This window comes from Lithobates pipiens, unplaced genomic scaffold, assembly GCF_037356315.1.
Source record: "Lithobates pipiens isolate NorthernLeopardFrog02 unplaced genomic scaffold, aLitPip1_a1.2 Scaffold_30, whole genome shotgun sequence".
Taxonomy (NCBI): domain Eukaryota; kingdom Metazoa; phylum Chordata; class Amphibia; order Anura; family Ranidae; genus Lithobates; species Lithobates pipiens.
The window spans coordinates 111,885,770-111,908,321 of record NW_027507791.1 but is presented as its reverse complement, the minus strand read 5'-3'; the positions used below and the strand labels follow the sequence as shown (position 1 = coordinate 111,908,321).

General features: G+C 40.5%; 1 protein-coding gene across 6 annotated transcripts in view; it reads right to left on the bottom strand.

Moving 5' to 3' along the window:
• Positions 1 to 22,552, bottom strand: part of MEIS2 (Meis homeobox 2) — a 199,073-nt gene that overhangs the window by 80,871 nt on the left and 95,650 nt on the right. For all 6 annotated transcript variants that reach the window (XM_077464762.1, XM_077464763.1, XM_077464760.1 and 3 more), the window contains exon 8: positions 22,257 to 22,402. In XM_077464762.1, the coding sequence (XP_077320888.1) occupies positions 22,257 to 22,402 (146 nt within the window). The remainder of the gene's footprint in view (positions 1 to 22,256; positions 22,403 to 22,552) is intronic.

Genomic DNA, 22,552 nt, shown 5'->3' with positions numbered 1-22,552 from the left:
ATTAGCAGTGGAAAGGTCTCTGGATCATATGGGAACCCCCAGGAGATACTCTCCATAGCCTGATTAATTGGGGCAACATTAGTTTTTGGACTCACTCACCCTTTGCCATTTCAGAAAGTGAACTTTTTGCTCTGAGAGGAAAATTGCTCATGAGAAGCACCATAAATCTGCTAGCACTGATTTGATCTGATGTAATCATTTTTAAAAGTTCACCTAATCCCTGGCGTGAATAATGCCTCACACATATATCTAGCCAGGGCTGACTCCTGAAGATAGCTCAAGTCAATGATCTCTTCTTTTGGCATCTACACAATTAACATTCCTTCATTGCACATCAGCAGCATGTTAAATTTTTCCTAACAACCTCAATGGGTGCCCATAATCTCATCATATCATATGAAGCATATCCAATAAAAAGAGCATTGACAGTCACTTTAGTGCAATATAGTTGAAAGGCTTCATCTGCAATGGCCCAGAGATGGAGGTAACAACATCATTAAAAAACATCTTGGCCTGGCCTGTACTTGGCAGCCTGATAAACTCCAAAACCTAACATTTCTTGAAAATTGAATACAGAGGCCTATAAGAAATTGTTATTCAATTTAGCTTTACATTGTTTAAGGTACACACTACTCTTGTGAGAGGAACACTTGCATAGATAACATAGCATGTCTGTAACACATATTTGAATAATGCATTCGAGTTCAATTGTGTTCTTAGTCCTTAGTGTTCTGTTGTATGTTCAATATGGTTGCCTCCAGGAAGAACGCTTCATAAGAGCAGGCTTCTTCACTGGCAAGGGCAAAAGATGATTTGATCACACATGCTCAGCAGGAACCTTTTAATACGTTGAGATTCCTGTTAACAACTTTGCATCTGTGGTATTGCAAAGGGCAGTGGGCAAAGGATGGCACATAGCACATCCAGTCTCTTGGAAGCATATAGTTTGGTCTTCAGGTGTTTTCATTTTATGTAGTCTTGTTTTTAGGTGTGACTGGCTGTTTTGTAAACCAAATAGTCCAGATCTACATTTGAAATGTGAGAATATGTGAGCCCCATGACCAATATAGAATATTACACACTACAGAAACAAGTAAAAGAAATAAGAAGCAGATAAGGGCCCATCCCTACCTTGCTTTCTCAGGCAAATGTCTCAACGGCTTCACCCTTAACATATTCCTATTTTGAGCCCAAACATGGCTTATCAGTCTGTATACACAAGGCTTTTTAATGTAGGTATGATTTGACTAGGTGTATGATGATCTGGGAGGAAACTGTCTGCAAACATCCTATTGCATTGATGGCCGCCAATTGCTGGAGAGATATTACTTTACCTCAAAATTTATAACACTTATTGGCCTCTTTTCTAACTGACAAAAGAATCCTTTGAAATAAGCTGTGAAAATCATCAAATGTATTTGTGTGTCTCTATTAGAGCTCTGTCATGTACAGATATGTATGACCTTGATGAATCATGCAAGAAAAAAACAGAGGGGGTTTTCACTAAAAACTGGTGCACACATAATCTGGTGCAACTGTGCATAGTAACCAATCAGCTTCCAGGTGTTATTTTCAAAGCATAATTGAACAAGCTGAAGCTAGAAGCTGTTTGGTTATTATGAACAGCTGTACCAGGTTCTGTTTTTAAATCCTCCCCATAATATAGTCCAACAGACAAGCAAGAACAAAGCTATAAGGTTCCACATCGATTCTACCTTCAGCCCTGTAATAATTCAAAATAGCATTTTAGACACTTTGCATGTGTAACATGCTGGTTAGACAAACAAACCATCAACTTTGTTTCTGGATAATGCTGATAACATGTGAAGCAGATTTGCTAATGGCCCACAATGTACAGTAATTGGCACAAGTTGTCCAACACAGTTGTGTGCCAAACATATCAAGACGGGGTGGAGATTTACAAAAACTGGAGCGTGAAAAATCTGGTGCAGCTGTGCATGGTAGCCAATCAGCTGAGAGCAGATAGAGTAGATTTTGCATTCTCCAGTTTTAGTAAATCAACCCCACTGTGTCTTTATGTCTGGCACACAACTGGGTTGGTACCAAAAAATATAATTATAAAAAATGACTGATTCCTTTTGGCGATCGCTCTCATATATTTCCTTTAGGCCAATCTTATTTTCATAAAAGCCCCTTAAAATGTTTCACATAGGAGCAGTAGGGTTGATTTACTAAAACTGGAGAGTGCAAAATCTGGTGCAGCTGATCAGCTTCCAGGTTCTTTTGTCAAAGCTTAATTGAACAAGATGAAGTTAGAAGCTGATTGGCTACCATACACAGCTACACCAGATTTTGTACTCTCCAGTTTTAGAAAATCAACCCCACTGCAACATATGGAAGTAGGAGACAGTGAAGTACTATAGCACATTTTTAATTCCTATCACAGTCTTGGTATGCTGAACCCCTACTGTAAGATCATATGATATGCAGTCCACTATGTGTGTGTAAAGATAAGTATAAGTGTGTGCCATGTCATGCTCCAGCTATATAGATCGTCCTTGTTGAAGAGCACATCATTATGGAACTGTGATGCTGGGAGCTCCATTCTTCCAACACAAGTAATCTGAGTAACTGCATTTCTGAAATGGTTGTCATATTTTGGGTTTTCTGTAAACATATGTGAGATATTCATCAAGGGAGGGGGGTTTGTCATGGTGCTGAATTTCCCTCACCTACATTACCTGATTATCTGTCAGGCACAACATTTTCTCCCAAAGTATTTACTTTAAAGCTTATAGTTGAACTGCAGGCAAGTATTTAAATACACAGTTAGGTGCACATATAGAAACTGTTTTGCACGTTAAAGGATTTATAAATCTGTTCGGCCAGTCTTATGATACACCTAGGCAGGAGTCATACTTAATTCCTTGCTGAACTTTGCAGCTTCTTTGTCCTCTTTTGCCCCAGCCTGTTCAAAAATGAATCTGCATCACCACCTGTGTCTAAATGACACCAGGAAATATGTCATTTTCCTGTCTAGGAAGTGTCAGGGGCATGAATCACTGGACTGGGGGACCAGAATTACAAATTATTTGGCAGTAAAAGAGTAAACATATTTGTATTTCATCAATATACTGTATATAAACAGTATGGTATCACTCTCTCTCTCTTTATATATATATATATATACTGTATATATTTCAGCATTTTTGCAGTCTGGAGAGTGGATTCAATGAGTTAAACTAATTTGTTGAGAGAAATTTACAAAAAATAGAGTTTGTGTATTTATCTGCATATCTATAGAAAAAATGAAAACAAATATATTTTTTATGAAACTCATTTTTTTCTGCGCTTTTTCAGCCACTAGCAGGGCGCTTTTAACCCTAGTGGCCAAATAAAGGGTTAAAAGCACCTGCAAAGCACTGCTGCCGAGGTGCTTTTCAGGCGCTGCGGCAGCGCTGCCCATTGATTACAATGGGCAGGGGTGATTTAGGAGTGGTGTATACACCGCTCCTAAAGCGCCTCACAGAAGCTGCTTGCAGGACTTTTTTTGACCTCCTGCCAGGGCAGCGCCCCAGTGTGAAAGAACTCGGGCTTTCACACTGGCATTGCAGATGAGGCTTTTTTCAGGTGCTTTACAGGCGCTATTTTTAGCATTTAAGCGTCTAAAAAATGCCTCCAGTGTGAAAGGGGTCTTATTGTAAACCAAAGTAGTTCTCTATCTGCAGGGACATTAAATGTATACAGAATGCTATTCACAAAAAAGGCATCTAAAAGCAGAAGTGTAGGAATTTATAATATATATTTTTTTAGAATGGCCCCCAGTCAGATAGGTTACCTGTAATGATGACTACCCTATGCCCAGATTTCTGCTGTTTACTATACAAATAGTAACGATACAACATAGTTCCCCCTTGATACTACCTACAGCACTCTCCTTTCAGTGCTGCAACTGAGAGTTGTGGCTCTCATACAGTGAAGGGATGCAGCATTATGCCCACCCCTCCTTTCCCCTTATCCTTTTATTGTATTCTTTTCACAAAATGCAAGGTCTTCTGCCTATAAATGAGAGGAAGGGAAGAAGAGGGATGGGTAAACTACAGAATCCCCCTTGTCCATTCAAAGTTTGCCTTGCATTCTGTGATAAGAACACAAGGCTTCTTGCGAATGGACAAGGAAATAGGAGACAGCGGGAATACAATTGCATGCCTTAACTGTATGGGAGCTGGAACTCTTAGTCACAGCACTGGAAGAAGAGTTCTGTGTGTGGTATCAGGGTGAATGAAACTAAAGCTGTCCAAACATAGATCACATTTTGGCCAGTTCCCCATGGACAGGTAAAAACCATGGTTTTCAAATTTTAACCTTGTATGTCCTTGTATGTTCTTGTTTATGAGAAGTTGTTTTGTTGATTGACTTCTCATGAATGGGATTGCTTGAAAATTTCAGTTCGATCAGTACCGCAGCCAATAGGCTGCATTGCTGATCAATGTATTCTGACAGTGGGGAGGCCAGGGAGTCTCCCTGCTGTCAGAATACAATAACACAGCAGGGAGGATTCCTGCATCCACAGTAAATCTGTGGATGGGGCAATTGGGTCCGTTTTTTCATTCAGTCATCTGGCCCGTATATGAGCAGCTTAATATTTGTACTGTAAACAGCAGCGATTTTGGCATAGGGTATTCATAATTTGACTTGAGGCTTGTAGAGATTTGCTTTAAAGGAAGCTTATAATGTGTGAAATATGGAGGCTGTCATTGCTGATTTCTCTGTCTGAAAATCAAAGTTGCCTGGTTGTCTTGGTAATGGATTGAGTTCAGTACTCTCACTCTCACTAACCCAGAACAGGCATGCAGATCAGGAGTTTGAACTTTATGGGGACTTTCATTTATCACCAAATACTGAACCCACAGGCAGCCAGGCAACTAGCTCCCCTTTCAGTAAGAGGCCAGTAGTGGTAGCCTCCATAGTTCTATCAGCACATGTTTCCTTTAAGCCCATCTGTCAAAACCCCAAATAAGAGCCAATCTATTCAAACCCACAACCCTTTTATTGACCTTTCTAATTGTCAATAAATAATCATAATTAGGAGATATACTGTATTGTTAGTATGAAAGGAGTATGTTGAATCTAGAAATAGCTGGTGTATTATTTTAGATGTGATCATTGCCGTACTTGAATCCCCATGTCAACACTAAAGTTGGAAAGATAAAGGAAACAAAACCAGAGCAGCTTCACAGCATTCTTCTCAGAGGTGTTTATACCAGCACCTATGAAGCGCTTAAACACACCTTAACATAAACACAGGGTTACATGGTTGGGCGAGTTCCATCATTTTTCTGTTAACCATTCTAACACTGTATGGATTTCTGTCAGTCAGTCATTACATTGTGGGTAGATACAGGTCTCTGTATCCTCTCTGTGTGTAATGACTTGCTGTGTAACCCAGTCATCAGCCACTGAACATGTTTTGCCTCTCATTGAGTGCAAATCTGCGTTACCCAAAAAAAAAAAAAAGCTAATCCTTCAGGTGTGGTGCTGAAATACTTGCTTTATGAGGTGAAGTGCAGCTTATTCTGTCTTTATCTGAATCCACAAGTGTGAACCGACAGCTTCCAAACCACAGTGAACAAACAGTGGCGTTTAAGTGCTGTGAGAGGCGTTTGTTTAAGAAACTGTGGTTTAACAGTAAAGACTTCCCATCAATATAAACAGCTGTGATTCTGACAGAACGAATGAAAGCAATGTGCACACATACGCATCCCGTACAGTGTCAACAGCCTGTACAAATAGCTGGGATTTTTATTTTTATTTGTCAGATATTCTGAGAGCAACCTTCAAAGTCCTCTCAAGCTCTATAACCATCGATATATGTAGATGCTTCAGTATAGCCTATAAAATAGGATGTGTGCCTGCTTCCTTTTATCAACTGCAGGGCATGCTATAGAAAGTGAGGATAAATGGAGGTGTCCCCCATGGTGACCATGCAGCTGCTCCTTCATTTTTCTAATTTTTTTATTAGAAAAAGGTAGATTCACACTGGTTGCTATTATTATTATTAATAAACAGGATTTATATAGTGCCAACAGTTTATGCAGCGCTTTACAATATAAAAAGGGAGACAATATAGTTATGATAGAATACAAGAGGATTAAGAGGGCCTTGCTTAGAAGAGCTTACAATTTAATAAGGTGGGGCAGGTGGTAGAAAAGGTTGCAACTGTGGGGAATGAGCTGATGGCAGTGGTAAAAGATTAGTTGGACATGTGATAGACTTCCCTGAAGATATGAGTTTTCAGGGATCGCCTGAAGATTGCAAAAGTAGGGGATAGCCAAACAGGTTGAGGTAGCGAGTTCCAGAGGATGGGAGAGGCTTTGAAAAAATCTTGGAGATGAGCATGGGAGGAGGAGACAAGGGAGCTTGAGAGTAGGAGGTCTTGAGAAGAGCGGAGAGGACGGTTTGGGTGAAATTTGGAGACAAGATTGGTGATGTAGTTCAGGGCAGAGTTGTGAATGGCTTTGTATGTTGTGGTTAGTAGTTTGAATTTAATTCGCTAGGTGATTGGGAGCCAGTGTAGGGATTGGAGGAGAGGGTTGGCAGACACAAAGCAGTTGGTAAGGTGGATAAGTCTGGCAGCAGCATTCATGATAGACTGAAGAGGTGATAGCCTATGGAGAGGTAGGCCAATGAGAAGGGAGTTGCAATAGTCAAGGCGAGAAATAACAAGGGATTGAATGAGGAGCTTGGTGGTTTCATTTTTTAAAAAGGGGTGAATTTTAGAGATGTTACGGAGGTCAGTTCTATAAATTTTTGACAACAAATGGATTTGAGGCTGAAAGGACAAGTCAGAGTCTAGGATTACACCTAGTACCCTGGCGTGAAGGGAGGGACTGATGGCTGTATTGTTGACTTTGATGGAAAAGTCATGGAGGGGGGCACAGGTGGGGGGAATATTAATAGCTTCATTTTAGAGTGATTTAGTTTAAGGAAGTGGTGCAACATCCATGCTGATATGTCAGTTAGTAAGTTAGTAATGCAAGAGGAGACTGTAGGAGTGGGGTGAGGAGTAGACAGATAGATTTGGGTGTCATCGATGTATAAGTGGTATTGGAAGTCGTGGGCGGTTATAAAGTGACCAAGGGAGGAGGTGTAGATAGAGAAGAGAAGGGGTCCAAGAACAGAACCTTTGGGGACCCCCACAGAAAAGGGGCAATGGAGAGGAGGAGACGGAGTTGTAGGTAACACTGAAGGAGCACTGTGATAGGTAGGCAGAGAACCAGGATAGAGCAGAGTCTTGGAGGCCAAGGGAATGGAGTTTATTGAGAAGGAGCGAGTGGTCAACAGTATCAAAGGCTGCAGAGAGGTCAAGTAGTATGAGTATGGAGTGGTGGTTGCTATGCCAGTTCTATGCATATAGGCCATTTTCTGATACTTTCATGGTCAGATGGCCAGACTCTGATACTCATCAGCAGGCCAAGTCAACATAATGTTGCAGGCTTCACTTCAAGTTTATTACATCTTTACATTGATTCAGCATGCTGTGAGGAGCAAAGTTTGCATTTGTCATCACTCATGTTGAAAGGCAAGATATGAAATTTGTAAAGTAAGCAGTGTAAAGAACATTTCAGAGATAATGCAGGGTCTGAAAATCCAGTCAGACAGCAATGTAATGGGGGTACTAATTGTAGCACCACATCTATACTTGCCAATCACAGCAAAAAAGGTAGTTTGTTAGCCCCTTCTCTGGTGTTGTCAAGTCAGCCTGAACTAGTATGATGCATGTAGAATACCTAAACTGGGACAATTGCAGACCAATATAGAATTTATCTTAGGACTCTAGACATTGTAGATGAAAACCTGACTCATGTTCTGCTTCCGCTTCTCAACTTCCAGTCTGTCTGTCACCATTAATAGTGTATAATACTCTGAGATGTTGCTTTATGGCTTTATAGGGGGGTATAAACCTTTCTAGCACATTAAAGTGACACTAAACTCTGGTTTCAAAAGAAACAATTCTATTCAAGTATGTATTCTTAACGCAGAAAGGTACCTTCTATTGCTCACCATCCCCTCCAAATCACCAAATTGCTTGACTATTTGCTGCTGTGATCTGACATGCTGTTAGAGGGTGGCTACATCCATTCCCCATGGTCCCACTGTATGTAGGAACGTAGCTACCCTCTCTCATTCACTCCTGACATAGACTATGGACTAAGGACTATGGGATATGTAGCATACATAAAGTAGTGCACGTGACTGCAAATAACATGCACTGTTCATTCCAAAAAAAGGGGATGTTCTGGAGTTGACAGAGGATGTTACATGGAGGCAGAAAAAGAGAATATAGTTTAGTGTCACTTTAATTTTTAAGCTAACTATAGATACTTAGTTTATTCCTCCTAGGCCTAAAATATAACTTCACCCATTACGTTTTTTTAATTTTTGATAGCGTGGGGAAGGATTAGAAGTCTGGTTGGTTTTTGATGATATATTGGGCTCCATTAAAAAGATTTATTTATTACAGGTACTTATATAGCACCGACAAATTACACAGAGCTTTACATATACAGTATATTGTACAGTCACATCAGTCCCTGCCCTCAAGAAGCTTACAATCTAAGGCCCCTAACTCACATTCATACATACACATACTAGGGCCACTTTACCAGCATGTCTTTGGAGTGTGGGAGAAAACCAGAGTTCCCGGAGGAAACCTGCGCAGGCACTGTCCTAGGCAGGTAGTGCCATGGTTGGGATACAAACGGACAGTCCTAGTGCTGCCAGGCAGAGGCACTAACCACTATGCTAGATTTTCCATCACTGGCCATAAATCACCTTTTTGGCTAAAAGTAAGACACCACCTGGCTCATTTTTCATGGATTGAGGAATCTATAGGAAATCTTTGCATGTAGGGCTAGCTTTACTGTTCTGATAACAATGGTTTTGCCACACAAAGAAAACATGCAGCTGGTTTCAATAGCTTGTTACAGATGGAGGCTGTACAAGACAAAATCATTATATTCCTCTATCCACCCTGCGTGAGTGGAAGGGTCTGCACTTCTGGCAATGATATTGAAGCAGCCGCAGCACCAATGGATGCATGAATATCCAAAAGGTGACTTATCTGATAGGATGCAGTCACTGTTCGGCCAACAATTTCCCACCCAGCTCCTTCGTTTTTTTTTTATGAAGTTATGTCGAGCTGGGTGGTGCTGACTGGGCCACCCACAGTGTGAATTTTAAGGTCTGTATGGCTAGGTTAAGATTAAGTATAGCAAGCAACTAATAAAGGATTATACATGGTTTGGGAAATGAAAGAAAAACTATTTTACCAGAATAACCAAACTGAAAAGGCCTTTCCTTATTAATAAAAGGAGATCACAGGGGGCTAAAAACAAAGCACCTGAGAAGAAAGCCATGCACCCCATTGGGATTGGATATCAGGAAAAGCATCTGCTGCTCTATGTGTGAAAGATACAAAAGAGTATCCCTGCATCCTTTCAGACATGCATACCATCTACTATTCCTAAAAAAGCTAGACTTCAAAAGTAATAATGTTTTTACTTAAAGTTTTAATTCCCATCAAGCCATTTAACCAAAGTAACATGTCTTGGATGTTGGTCATATGATCAGCATTTAAAGTAGACCTGTTAGTCTTTATTTAACCATTTCTAAGCTCATCTAGCACTGATACAAAGCTGACCAAAGACATAGGATGGTGGTCACTCAATCACCAACAGAGAGAAAAATCGATTGAAGATGGGTTTTCCTTACTCGTTGGCACCAGAGTTGTCTGCTCAATACTACAACACACATACCCAGCTGAGGTGTGCATGTTTGTCACAAATAATCTTAAGAATGATAATTTTCTACCCATTATCAGATTTCTATGAGCACAAAGCTGTTATTCACTTTGACTGCTTTCTAATCAGTCAGCTCATGAGTATATTGGGGTCTGTGGGAAAGTGAACCACATAAAAATCTGCTCTAACAATCAAACTGGGACATTTTCTATAGCTAAAATGCTGTTGTTTAAGGACATAACTTCTTTTTCTTCTTCCTGGAGTGTACTGCAGAGGCCATTCTAGGGAAACTAGGATTTTAAAGCTAACACTTCCAGTGCTGTGGGATGCTAGTGTATATTGGGATCGTCATTCTTAAAATAGGTTGCCCTTTAATGCTGAAATGTAAAAGAGGTCAAGGAAAGTTTGTTGGGTAAATATGTAAAAAAATATATTTTAAATACAATCTATAATAATATCCCTTTTGGTGAAGACACGGTTAATTTAGGACAACCCAACATTTTCTAGCAGGCCTACCTGTCACTAACTGAACAGGCCTGCTAGATGTCCTTTGAAGACTGCTGCCATGCAGACACACTGGGGAGGAAGGTTCAGGTTACAGAGGAGCTTGGACAGGGATGATTAATTACAGCAGCGTCTGCCACCAGCCATAACACAAGCAAAGGGCTTCATTTTGTTTTGTGTTTTCCTCCACACTACCATGTGCCCTTGACAAAAAAGGTCACTTACCGACATGGGAATTTTTGGTCCATTCTTTAGAGGATTTTTAACCTGTCATTTTATCAGGGACAAAGAGTATAGATACCCATCAATATGGTGCAAGTGTGATATTGGATGATTGTTGGCTGCAGGAGAAATCTTACTAAGCTAAGAATGATCAGAGATATACTGATTTAGCTAATGCAGCAATTTTGCAGCAAGCAAACTAATTTCCAGTCATACAAATTTGTTGGTGAGCATATTGGTTCTTGGCAATCATTTGGAGAACTGGCAAACACTGAAATTTCCACCCTATCTATCTCCCTATCAGAAGCATGACGAAGTACCGAATACCATCCTATACCAAATGGTGCCCTTGATAAGTGCTTATCACACCTGCCAAGAGTCAGAAATGGTTTATTGAGCCCAACAGTTTATTACACACAGGATCATGGCAAAGCATTTATCTTGTGTTGTGGCACCATGTCAGATCAAACACAGACTACAGCATCTGGTCACAGCTTAAGTCGTAGACTTATTCATTTAATTGACAAGGGACCTTCCCGGAAAGCATCGGGTCAAGGAAAAAAGTTGTCTGAAGCCAGACACATTGCAATAGATTCTACATCCAGCACCAGTGGATGAGCACTCAAAGGCCCCAAACATTGGTACAAATAATGAGAAGGGACCATTTTTACATCATACAGACTTTAACGGATGCACTCTGCCACAGGCCTGGCAATATTCCCAGGGATATGGTGTTATATATTCCCTTTATTTAATTAGTTCAGATAGAGGAAACAAAAAAAAGAAAGGATAAAGAACCATCTCGGCTGTATTAGTCTATGCAGAATGCAATGTGGGCACTGAGCTAGTAAACAAAGTAGTAACAGAAGGAATGTGTGGGCCACATGCCCTCCTAAGCCAGTGAAAAGTTGCACCCTCTACTCCTCCTAATAACTTCTATGGCCACTTTAAGACAGCATCACAGAGCTGTTTTTTGGCCAAGAGAATAACTGCCATGTATGTCTTGTGCTGGCTCTGCCAGTGCTGAACGGGATGGCAGTGTTGCTTTATCCTAGCATCCTAGTCACTTTAAAAATGAATGAAAACCTGGATTTCACTACTCTTAGACATGCTGAACAGACAGCCAATTGCACAGACATCGTTTAGCACAGCAGCTGAAATTAGTACTGGCAGATTTCAGAGTCTCGTGCAAAAAATAAAAAAGCAAAAACATGTAAATAAAATATCTAATGGAAGGAATGAATCGGGATATGCTATTATATTCTAAGCTGATAATAAACCTTTAAATGTGCCACACATAGCTGAAGAACAGCTGAGCAAGCCTGCCAATCACTGTGAGAATGTAGAGAGTAATGGTAACTGTGAAAGATGCTCAGCTTCTCACTTCTAACAAATCTGTAAATATGCCTGCAGAGGCCTATTACTATCAAATCTGCGGCACTTCAGAATGTGTGTGCTTTATTGTAACTAAATCAGAAATTAGGAGGTTTAATGTTTGTATGGGGTTACTGAGCCCATCAAGAACACAAGCCAGGGTTTTTATTTTTATAAATTACAGTGATAAAGGTGTCCGTGTTCACAGGGGCCGGCTATATTTTAGGCTGTCCAGCTGGTTTTTACACAGCATATTGTGCCACAGCCTGCACTGCTATGTTAAATATATTCACAACTAATGTTTGGCTGCTGTTCAGTTAAAGCAGCAGACTTGTTTTCTTAGGTCTACAGTCTTAGAAGCTTTATGGGTCTCATTTACAAAACTAGAGAAAGGAAGGTATATGTGTTGCCTATAGCATCCAATCTGATCCTGGCTCCAGTGAGCATAAGATAGAGAAAGGTAACACTAGTCCGTACTCTGTATAAACCTCCAACCCCAAATTAGGCAAACAGCAATGTACAAAATACCCATTGCAACCAATTAAAACATTTAGAAAGGGGGGTATAATTGGTATAGATACATCTTCAATGCTCATCGCGCTGCCTTTTTTTCCCAAATATGTCTGTCAATTATCTATGAGACACCATACATTGCTGCTCTCAATCTATGCATTGCTGTAATTAATATACCTATATTCTCTATGTGAGTTTTCAGTGAAGTGGTCAGATTAGAGCATGAACATAATCAGATGTCACCGACCCATTCCTATTATCAAATGACCTATCATCTGACACACTGGAGTGTACAGTCATACACTTTAATATGAAAGATTACAAGCAGAATTCAATTTACGCAGAGAAAGAGTACTCTGGTACTTTGTAAATAAGGACTGTTCCTTTAAATATAGAATGAGAAAAAAAAACATGACAGATGGCACAGAGTGGGGAATGGTGGAATGGTGAGCCAGTCTCCCAGCAGAGGCAAGAGACGTGAAGGAAGGGAGCAGAGAATGATGGAGGAATGGAGAGAGGGGAGAGCAGAGGGATGGATGCTATAATTAACTGCAAGTGCCTCAAACATGTGAACAGGGGAAAAGGAGGAGTGCTGTGCCGCATGCTGGTCTTTGAAGTAGGAAGTCCCAGAGATCGCTAGAGGAAACCTGTCAGATCTCACAGGTTCCACTATCAGAGATTTCTGTAGAGCTTTACACTTCAAACCCGCTGTGTTCACCTCACAATCATCCTTTCATTGCTGAATCTCACTCTGATGGGGCTTTCCAATCTCTTCTACACAGACATATAATGGCTGTTCTTGTACTGAACATTAGAGTGTGAGCTCCCAGGGGGAAGCAGCAATTGTGGTTGTGTTGCTGGCCTGCACAAAAGCAAAATCAATGGTACCAAACAAACAAGGCAATAAATACATAAAATAATAGAACACAGCCAGAGATCTTTTCACACAAATATAATCTTCAATAAGCACCATATCTATCTAAAATGAGCTTCATAAAACATTATACCTTTTTCTATGTAACCAATACTTTTTGATTTTGTCACTGCTGCCAGATATAAGTGCACTGATTTGAACTTTATGTACTCTACTTTTTGTGCTGCCCTGGACTCTTTCTCACCTTGTTAAAATCAGCTCCAAACAATGGAAAATGTTCCTACCCTGATCCTGAATGAACTGCATTGTCAACCTTAATAAGGCAAAGGACAGGGAATGGACAGTGTCATCAATTGTGAGAGTATAGAGTAGCTAAAGCTGAACTATAGGTAAAACTTTTTATTTCTTTTTTGGACAGGGATTGGAAACTCCATCAAGTTTTCATACCATTTGTTACCACTTACCAGTTGTGTCTCTGTTGGAAAGATTTCTCTGTACTTCCTGTTAGGAAAGGAAGTGATAGGAAGGCTTTTCAATGGGAATGCAAACAAAACACATTGTTATTATTGTCTATGCTTTCCTGTACTGGTATCAACATCAACAGACATTTTTTGTACAGGCAACACAAGCACAGGACGTGAAGAAAAATCTCCCTAGCGGGCGCACAAGCTTCTGTAGATGCCTAAAAAATGGAGGCAAGATGGAGCTTCAGATATGCAATCCAAGCTTTACTGGAGTTTCTTTGGGGACATGGAAGATTACCTTTCTCAAGTTCCAAAAAAATATATTGAAGTGGCACTGGGGCTTCAAAGCTAATTCATTCTGGAGCATGAAAGGATCAATCATTTGATGCGCAAACTTGCTTTTGTTAGGCTGCTCACAAGGAACAAGGCCCCGACAATGGGTACCCAGAAAGTGACTTAAGACATGTATAAAAAGAACAAGCACCAAAACAATGGTTAGAAGAGCCCAAAAAGGTTCAACTGTTCTTAAAATGATCACACAACAGCCAACGTGTTTCAGGGGAAAATGCTCTCCCCCTTCAGCTAGGCTCAATGATATTTGCAAATGTTTTAAAAGGCTTTGGGAAGCAGATGCCAGATAATTCCTACTGTATAAAATGAAATCTGTTGGGCAGAATGATACCAGTAAATTGGTTGCAACAAGGTTTGTTGTAGCCATTTTACTGGAATAATAATGTTTTATGATAAATGTATGAACAATTAAAGCACTTGATTGATCTGACACTTCTGGTGTTTGTACGTACTTTAGGTCCTTTTTTCAAAGTGTCAGTTACCTCAAAATAAGGTTTCTCTTATGCGATAAGCCGCGCATGCAACTTGTTTTTTGTTGGTGTTTTAGTCATCATTGCATTTGTGACAATGCTCCCCATTGCAGGGAAAATGGGTAAACACATTTGTAGGTTGCATTTAGTGATTATAATATAATATTCTGCCTTTTTATTAGACTGGAGTTTCCCTTTAAACTATATAATTGCAGCGAAAAGTGCTCTATAATATCAGGTGTGAATGGCACAAGCCAGCTATACTTGCCAGGCTGACTGTGCAGACAGTTGTATTAGATAAGAATATGTCAACTCGCGAATGGATCTCAGCCCTTTCATTGCTGCAGCCTCAAATATTCATACAGTCATAAAAACAAGTGCAAACAATATCAATGCCGATAATTACTGCCAGTTGTAGATGCCAAATAAAAATCTGTATATTTCAACTGATGCACCAAACACAAGGAAGGCCACATCACAGAGAAAAATAAAACCTGCAGTACCTTCCATAAAACTACAAGGCTGTACATAGCCTAATGATGTCATGAGCCGGTAGGTGAGAAGGGCAGCTCCCGAATTTCCAATGTCCAACTTGCAACCACCATTTGTTTTTTCAACTCCTTTTCTTATGGTGGATATGCTTTGATTTTGGGACTAGAAATAGGAAATACAGCACTCTCTGCAGCTCAATTAAAACATAATTTTATTTCTTCATTTGATGGATTGCCTTAGCCCTTGTACACATGGTCGGAGAATCTGTCGGAATGAGTCTTATCGGACCGCGTCGTCAGATAATCCGACTGTGTGTGGTATGCATCGGACTGATTCCGTCCGAATCTCCGTCCGATCCAAATTTCCAACATGTTGGAAATATTTCCCGACCAACTGGGCCGGACGGACCTAATCCGATCATGTGTAGAGCATTTTCATTGGACCAAGTGCCACGCATGCTCAGATCAAATTCCTACATCAAAGCTATTGGCTACTAGCCTGAATGTAGTCCCAACGTAACGAAATTACGTCATCGCGTTCTGAAAGATCGGATTTTTCGCCAACTTGGCCCGACCGTGTGTATGCAACAGTTTCGGACACAATCCGTCGGATTTGGTTGGCAAAATCTCCGACCGTGTGTACGTGGGCTAACAGGACCCGATCGTATGCATGTAGTATAGTATCTCCTATACAGAGTTTTAATTTTTAATTTCTGTTTTTTAGGTTTATGCATACAAAAGTTCGTTTTCTTTTAAAGATAGTCAATGGAATGCAGAGCTTTTGATTCAGAGATTTTCCAGTATCTTAGAACATGTCTACTATAAACTCCTAATACCACAACTAAATGGCCTATTGACAGCAGTTCTCAACTTGGTGGTACTGCTTGCTTTTATATGGCAGCTTATGAATCCCCTTACCAGATATCTATACACATCTGACATTACTTGGTTTATCCTTTAAGGGATAGCTCCAGATAACCAATTCCATCACAGATGTGCATTACTTTCCCTGTAATGAGAAGTTAATAAGGACAAGCAGAAGATGTTAGGATCCCACCAAAAGGGGCTGAAGCTGATATAAACAGCTCTTGTAGGCTCACTTGAGAAAGAAATGTACAATGCTTTGCCTGATGAGGGAACATTTAGCTTAAATCCTAAGTAAGTGGTGTCTTTGTGACTGAAGACTTCCTGCTTCTGTCCATGATTAAATATGTGTTCTGTGGGGGAAATAGAAGAGCACTTGACGGGGAAAAAGTGGGGACGCTTGAGAGGCTAATTGAGTGAATGGAAGGCTCATTGGAATTAGAGAAGAAAGCCTGGCTCCCTCCCTTTCCATGGGCACAACGAGTACTTGGAGTGTAGGTCAGCACATTGTGTACCGAAAATACCTTTCCTTTCCTGTTCTATAGCCTAATCCTGATTCATGGGAACAGAACGGTCAGGGTATTTGGTAAAAGTCCCATATTGTTCATAAGCATAACCTAAAGGAAAAAGAAACAGGCGTTCCATATTATCTAGTAATGTATAGTATAATTTGCGTCACACTTCCTAGGGAGGCCTTTTCACCTAGCACAAAATGAGCATCATCCACTTGTCAAGACTGGAGTGTCTCCTCGCTCACTGTTGTCTCACGAATACAATACTGCGAGGCCTGGCCAGCTGCACCTGTCTATGGCAGCAGATCCTGGCCTCTGCAGTTTATACACATTTGGAGCCCAGCTACAAAAGACTAATGGCTTAGCACAACACATCAATGCTGAAGAAAACAAAATGCCTGTTTCAACACATTCCTAAAGTTAAAGGACCAGTACCTCTAAAACACAAATTAGGATATATCAAAGATCAGTTAGTAGCATTTACATACATCTTTGTAAAGGTTTCATAACATGATCAATATGATATTTACGGTAACCTAGCTATGAAACTAAGCAGCGGCTTGATACACACAAGACACTTTCTTTAAAAAGGGTCAGTTCATCCAAAAAATAATAATTATTTGATAGATGCTGAGTTGTGTAAGCACCTGGCATTTTTTTGTTAAAAATCTCTCAGGGGCTCTGATGGTGAGATCTATGTGCTTCAGTTCCTGGGTCTGCAAACCTACTGTGATCATTATGGGATCTCTGTCCCTGTTGAAAATATTTTGTTGTTTTCTCTTATGGAGAGATCAACAGGAGGTGCCAGAGAACGTAAGTCCTGGTTCACACCAGTGTGGCTTTGAAATCGTGATACTTCAGCTCGATTTCAAACCCGCAAATCAGTGCGATTTTAACCTTCGATTTTACTGCGGCTTGCAACTTCATTTAGGAGAAGTCAATCCAAATTGCATTAAAATCGCAAAAAAAAGCAGTGCAGAAACCTTTTTCAAAGTTGCTGCGACTTCAGTTGCAACATTTTGAATGGTCCTGTTGCAGGCAATAGGGTGCGACTTGTCATGCAATGTTGAAATCTCAAAGCACATGACAAATCGCACTGGTGTGAACCAGGGCTAAAGGTGGTTGAAAATTCAAATCTCCAGAGTAAACAGAAAGTGGAGCTTGGAACTGTGGCAGGAGGGTCAGTCTTTTGGAATATAAAAGACATGTGAATCCGGGAGCTGACTCACTTTATGTGGACTGACCCTTCAAGTAATTTAATTGGAGAACACTGCAAACAACCTCTCTATGACTTATAGATGCGTTGGCCAATTGAATCTACAAGGGTTTAAGAATTTCCAGAATTAGCAGACAATAATGAGTTCAGTAAACTGTAGTTCACTAGTCCAATTATTGTGTTTACCCCAAAATTCCTTCCTACATGTGATCACCAAGGGCTGGATATGGGCAGCATTAGCATATAGCATAGATTTAGTATAGATAAAGTTTAAATAAGCAAATTATTTTATATCTTTTAACTTTTGACTGATGTCTAGTGGAATGTACTGGCCAATATGTGGCTTTGAAATGATACATATGTATAATATAAAATTATAATATACAATATAGCTTCTGAAATACCTTAGTACAGCACTGCCTGATGATCATGTCATCTATTGTTATGGCAGTTGCACATTCAAAGTTTTTAGGATGTGTCTATGAAACAACCAAAAATGGCGGTATGTTCCCATCGGCAAACTATACATTAGAGTACACCACTGTGTTTGTTCATATTTCCTGTAGGATGTAAAGTATTTTAACACCAAAGAGATACTCTTATCTATGCCAGCTATTAATCAGAAATTATTTCCAGGACTTATATTGATGAAATTAGCTCACAACAGTTCCCTATTACAGCTGAACTCTGGGCATAAAACCAGGACAGGAGAGACCCAAGAGCTCTACCCACAGCAGGCTGCATGCATAAAACTGAAGGAGGGGTGGAGACAAGACCAGTCATCCTGCACAAAGAGAGAGAGCAGCAGTGATCAGTCTTTTTTACAGGAAGCTCCTGCACAGAGGCAAAATTTCACACTGGATTACTGCACAGTCCTAGAAGAATTCCTCTAAAGTTTCAGGTTAGAATATGCAGTACAGGCATTTTCTATTCAGATAATATTTGCTTATCCTGGAGTTCAGCTTTAAGAAAGGTAATCCGACCAGCTCAGCCCAGTACTGTCACTCCAATCTACCTAACTCTTTTAAGGTCCCTTTGTTTTCAGATTCCAAGAATAATCATTATTGTGCTAAAAATGGGTAAACTATTCCTAAACAAATAGACTCCAAAGCCTAATGCCTGAAGCAAAGCATATGTCCAGTACAAATGTACCATGCCTTTTTCACATTTGTAGCAAAGCATCCTACTTTTTGTAGACTGGACATTATCTATGCACTTAGACACAATTCATATATATCAGTTGATGTACTAAGAGTGTTTATAAACAAAATATCTCTTCTACCGCCTGGAAATAAGGAATAGCAGAGGTGCCGCCATCACAAGTCTGCTCTCATTTTGTGATCTGCGCTACAACAATAACATCTGGAACCTGATTGGCTACAAAGGGCAAGGCTTCCATTTGTCTTCATTGTTTTTCTGTAAATTAGTACCAATGTGTCACATAGTGGAAGGGCAATCTAGAGTCCCTACAGAAGTGGACTTTCCTCAGCAGTCTTCTGTAAGGGTCTTATAAGAAGCACTGATAGTATGTCAGGGGTTAAAGCATTATACGGATGGTACGGCCCCCAGCTGAAGTGATGTAGCAAAGAACAGCTGTGAAGTAATTCTACTAATGATGAGGATAATAAGCACATGGCAGGGTTCAGGGCTGGCTGCTGAGGCTTCACTGCTCCTGAATAGATAGAAGTCATTAAATACCCTTGATTATCTCTGACCAATATGTAATGGGTTTACAGCCCTTTCAATTAGTCAGTATTTGCCTAGGACTCATTATTTTGCCTTTTCTAAAGTAAGAAGTCCAGCGGTTCACTGTTCAGTGGAATTTCCGCTCAGCTAAATGGGCAGAGGCCAGTGACCTTTGGAAAAGTAGGATCTCAGAGGCAAAAGTAAGTCCTGGTCATACACTGGTATGAAAGGAAGAAGCAGGCTACTCATTTCACCTTTCCCTCTTCTGACCCGAAAATGAAGATCCGTAGAGCTATATTTGTCAACTGTGAGCTTAGCACACTCTGTTCATCTTCCCTAGAGGGCACATTGGTTTCATATATACTAACTACTGGCTCTCAGAAGTATGAATACCTGTGACAGTTTGTACTGAGAGTCTCTGCTGCTCTATAGATAATTATGCTGATGTCGAGTTATGAAAGCTGTTGCACTAGAATAATACATAATGAACTGATAACACATTTAGCTGGTAGGGTTCACAAATGCAGGTTAGAATGTACTGTATATATATATATATATATATATATATATATATATATATATACACACAGAGATTATAAATACACTTAAAGGATAAGTAGAGCCAAAACTCATTTGACTGTACTTCTCCTATGGATCACAGAAGTGCAGTACGTTCTGCACTCCTGTGACCTGTTTTCAGCAGTCAGCCCAATGTCGGTTGATGTTACAGAGGCGATCCAGGCTCGGGCAGGATCAGGAAAATGAAGTAGGGTTCTGCTCACATGCCTGGACCGGTGTTCTGACAAGAAAGGTTCCCCCATCGGATAGTGTCCGTCCTGTACTGCGCTGCGCCTGGAGGACAAAGGAGACGCCAAAAGTCCCCGAACATGAACAGCTGTTCATGAGCTCTACACGGCGCCTGCGCAATTAATAGTACATTCTGTGACACACTCCCGCACGCTCCCGATGCTCATGGGGGTGGATGTCTCAAACGGGCGGATCTTTGTGGGGCTTGTTTAGACAATAAAAATGTAATCAGTAAAGTATTGAAATTGCTTGTGTTATGTATGTAACATTGAACTACCTGCCCTTATCAGCCCTGGCCATCATTGTAAAACTCCTTCAGTTGTGTAATCAACTCTGTCCATTCTGTAGGCACACCGCCCCTTTCAAAGTTGTATGAGCAACCGGAGTGTGCGGGAGCGTGTGACAGAATGTACTATTAATTGCACAGGCACCGTGTAGAGCTCAGGAACAGCTTTTCATGTTCGGAGATTTTCAGCATCTCCTTTGTCCTCCGTACTGCGCAAGCGCTGCGCCTGTGCAGTATAGGACGGACACTAACTGATGGGGGACATTTCTCGACAGGACACCGGCACCCAGCTCAGCCTCCCTGAGAGCCTGATGCTGCTAGGTAGAAGTACTAACCACTTAGCCACTGTGCTGCCCGATATTGTCACCCTTTCTTGCTTACTTCAGACATTGACTAGGTGCTATAAACTCTGGACTATGGTATTTGTAGTGTGCATAGAGCAGTGCACATGACCATAACTAGCATGCACTGTTCATTGCAAACAAAAGGAACTGAGGGGAAAAGGAGAACATACAGAACATTTTACAAGGAGACAGAAAAACACAGTAAGAAACGATTTAATGAAAAACATTATTTTTGCAGAATACGGATATTGTTTACTGTCACTTTAATCTTCAATTTAAATGCATATATGTAACCTGTTTTACTTGCAAAATGATTCATAATTCTATTTATCCTTGTGATATAGGCACCCATGCCAGACAGCACAACCAGGTCCTAGATCTCTCTGCGGATTACACTGCAGTTAAGCAACAGCCTGATCCAGGCCCCAATCTCGGATTGGACAATGAAGAAGCCACAATACACTGATGAAGGCTTCTATGTGTTTCCACTCTGTAAGCATGTTCCCCATATTAAATTTACATCAATGTCCTGCACTATACAACAATGCATTCAGCAGCTGATGAACTATAACATTTTGATGCAAGAGTACAGCAACCTGTATTATGGTGTCTCAATAACCCACAGAATAAGTGGAAAGACAGGGAAAATGTTACACTACATATCAAACATTTATCCTGGCTATTTTAGTTCCACAACACCACATTGGACAACTCAGCTACATAGGAGCCCTGGAATTCTAGTAATAAACTAGTAATGAATGACAATGACAAGCTAATGAAATCTGGTCAGAAGCCTATTCTGTTATCTTATTACTCTGTCTAGATTGTAAACCAATGGCACCTAAGTTTAGGAGCACTTTTTACACAGAAACAAGTAGTACCACCTTTTATATACACACTGGAGAGTAGAGACTTTAACAATTCTCATAAAAGTCCAGTTTAACACTGGTGACCAGTATGATGGCACCCTGAAAATAACATATATTTACTAAAAAGGGTTTCCAAAGTATTTGAAAATCTGTGATGTTGAGAAGGCTATGTGCTGCAAGTAGAGCCAAACCAAAGGTGTGTGGAGTCTGGTCAAACTCAGCATGCCTCTTATTAGAATCCTATGAAGACCCACAGTAAAAGCTGGTACAGTACAGCTCCAGCACATACAGCCAATGCTGGGATTGGTGTAGTAGCTGTGTGTGTGTGTGTGTGTGTGTGTGCGTGTGTGTGAGCATTACTGACATTACTACATTTTTGGAGTATAGAAAACACCATCCCTTCTCATGTTATCTCTAACACTTGAATGTTGGACACAGTTCAGGAGATGCACATGGTTCACAATGTTACTGGTGCACCCTGGAAATGGACTCTTCATAAAAAATTCATTCGGCATTACAGCATTGAACTGTGCGTTCCCAAAGCATGACAGCAGTATGGATTTTTTATAGGCTTCTTTTAACTCTTTAGTCTCTGGGAATAAATGTACATAACATTAAGGGCAACAATGGCAAATGGGAACTTACTGTGAGATGCTGGAAGAGCCACGCCCTCATTATATTTGTTGCTACTTTGGGGAATATGCCTCTTTTCTTTTGCCTTTTTTTCTCTTTGTCTGGGTCGTCGTCATCCCCCGTGCCTGGAGAGGCCACGCTGTTATCTAACACGTCCCCTGCAGAAAGAGAAACACAAAGACTCAACATCAGACAAGTGTCATCAACAAACCTATAAAAACTTTGCAAAATTGGTTTTGATTCAAGTTGTCGATTTCACCTAAGTCTGGCCATGCATAGACAACTGTCTTACTGTAGGCACATGCCCA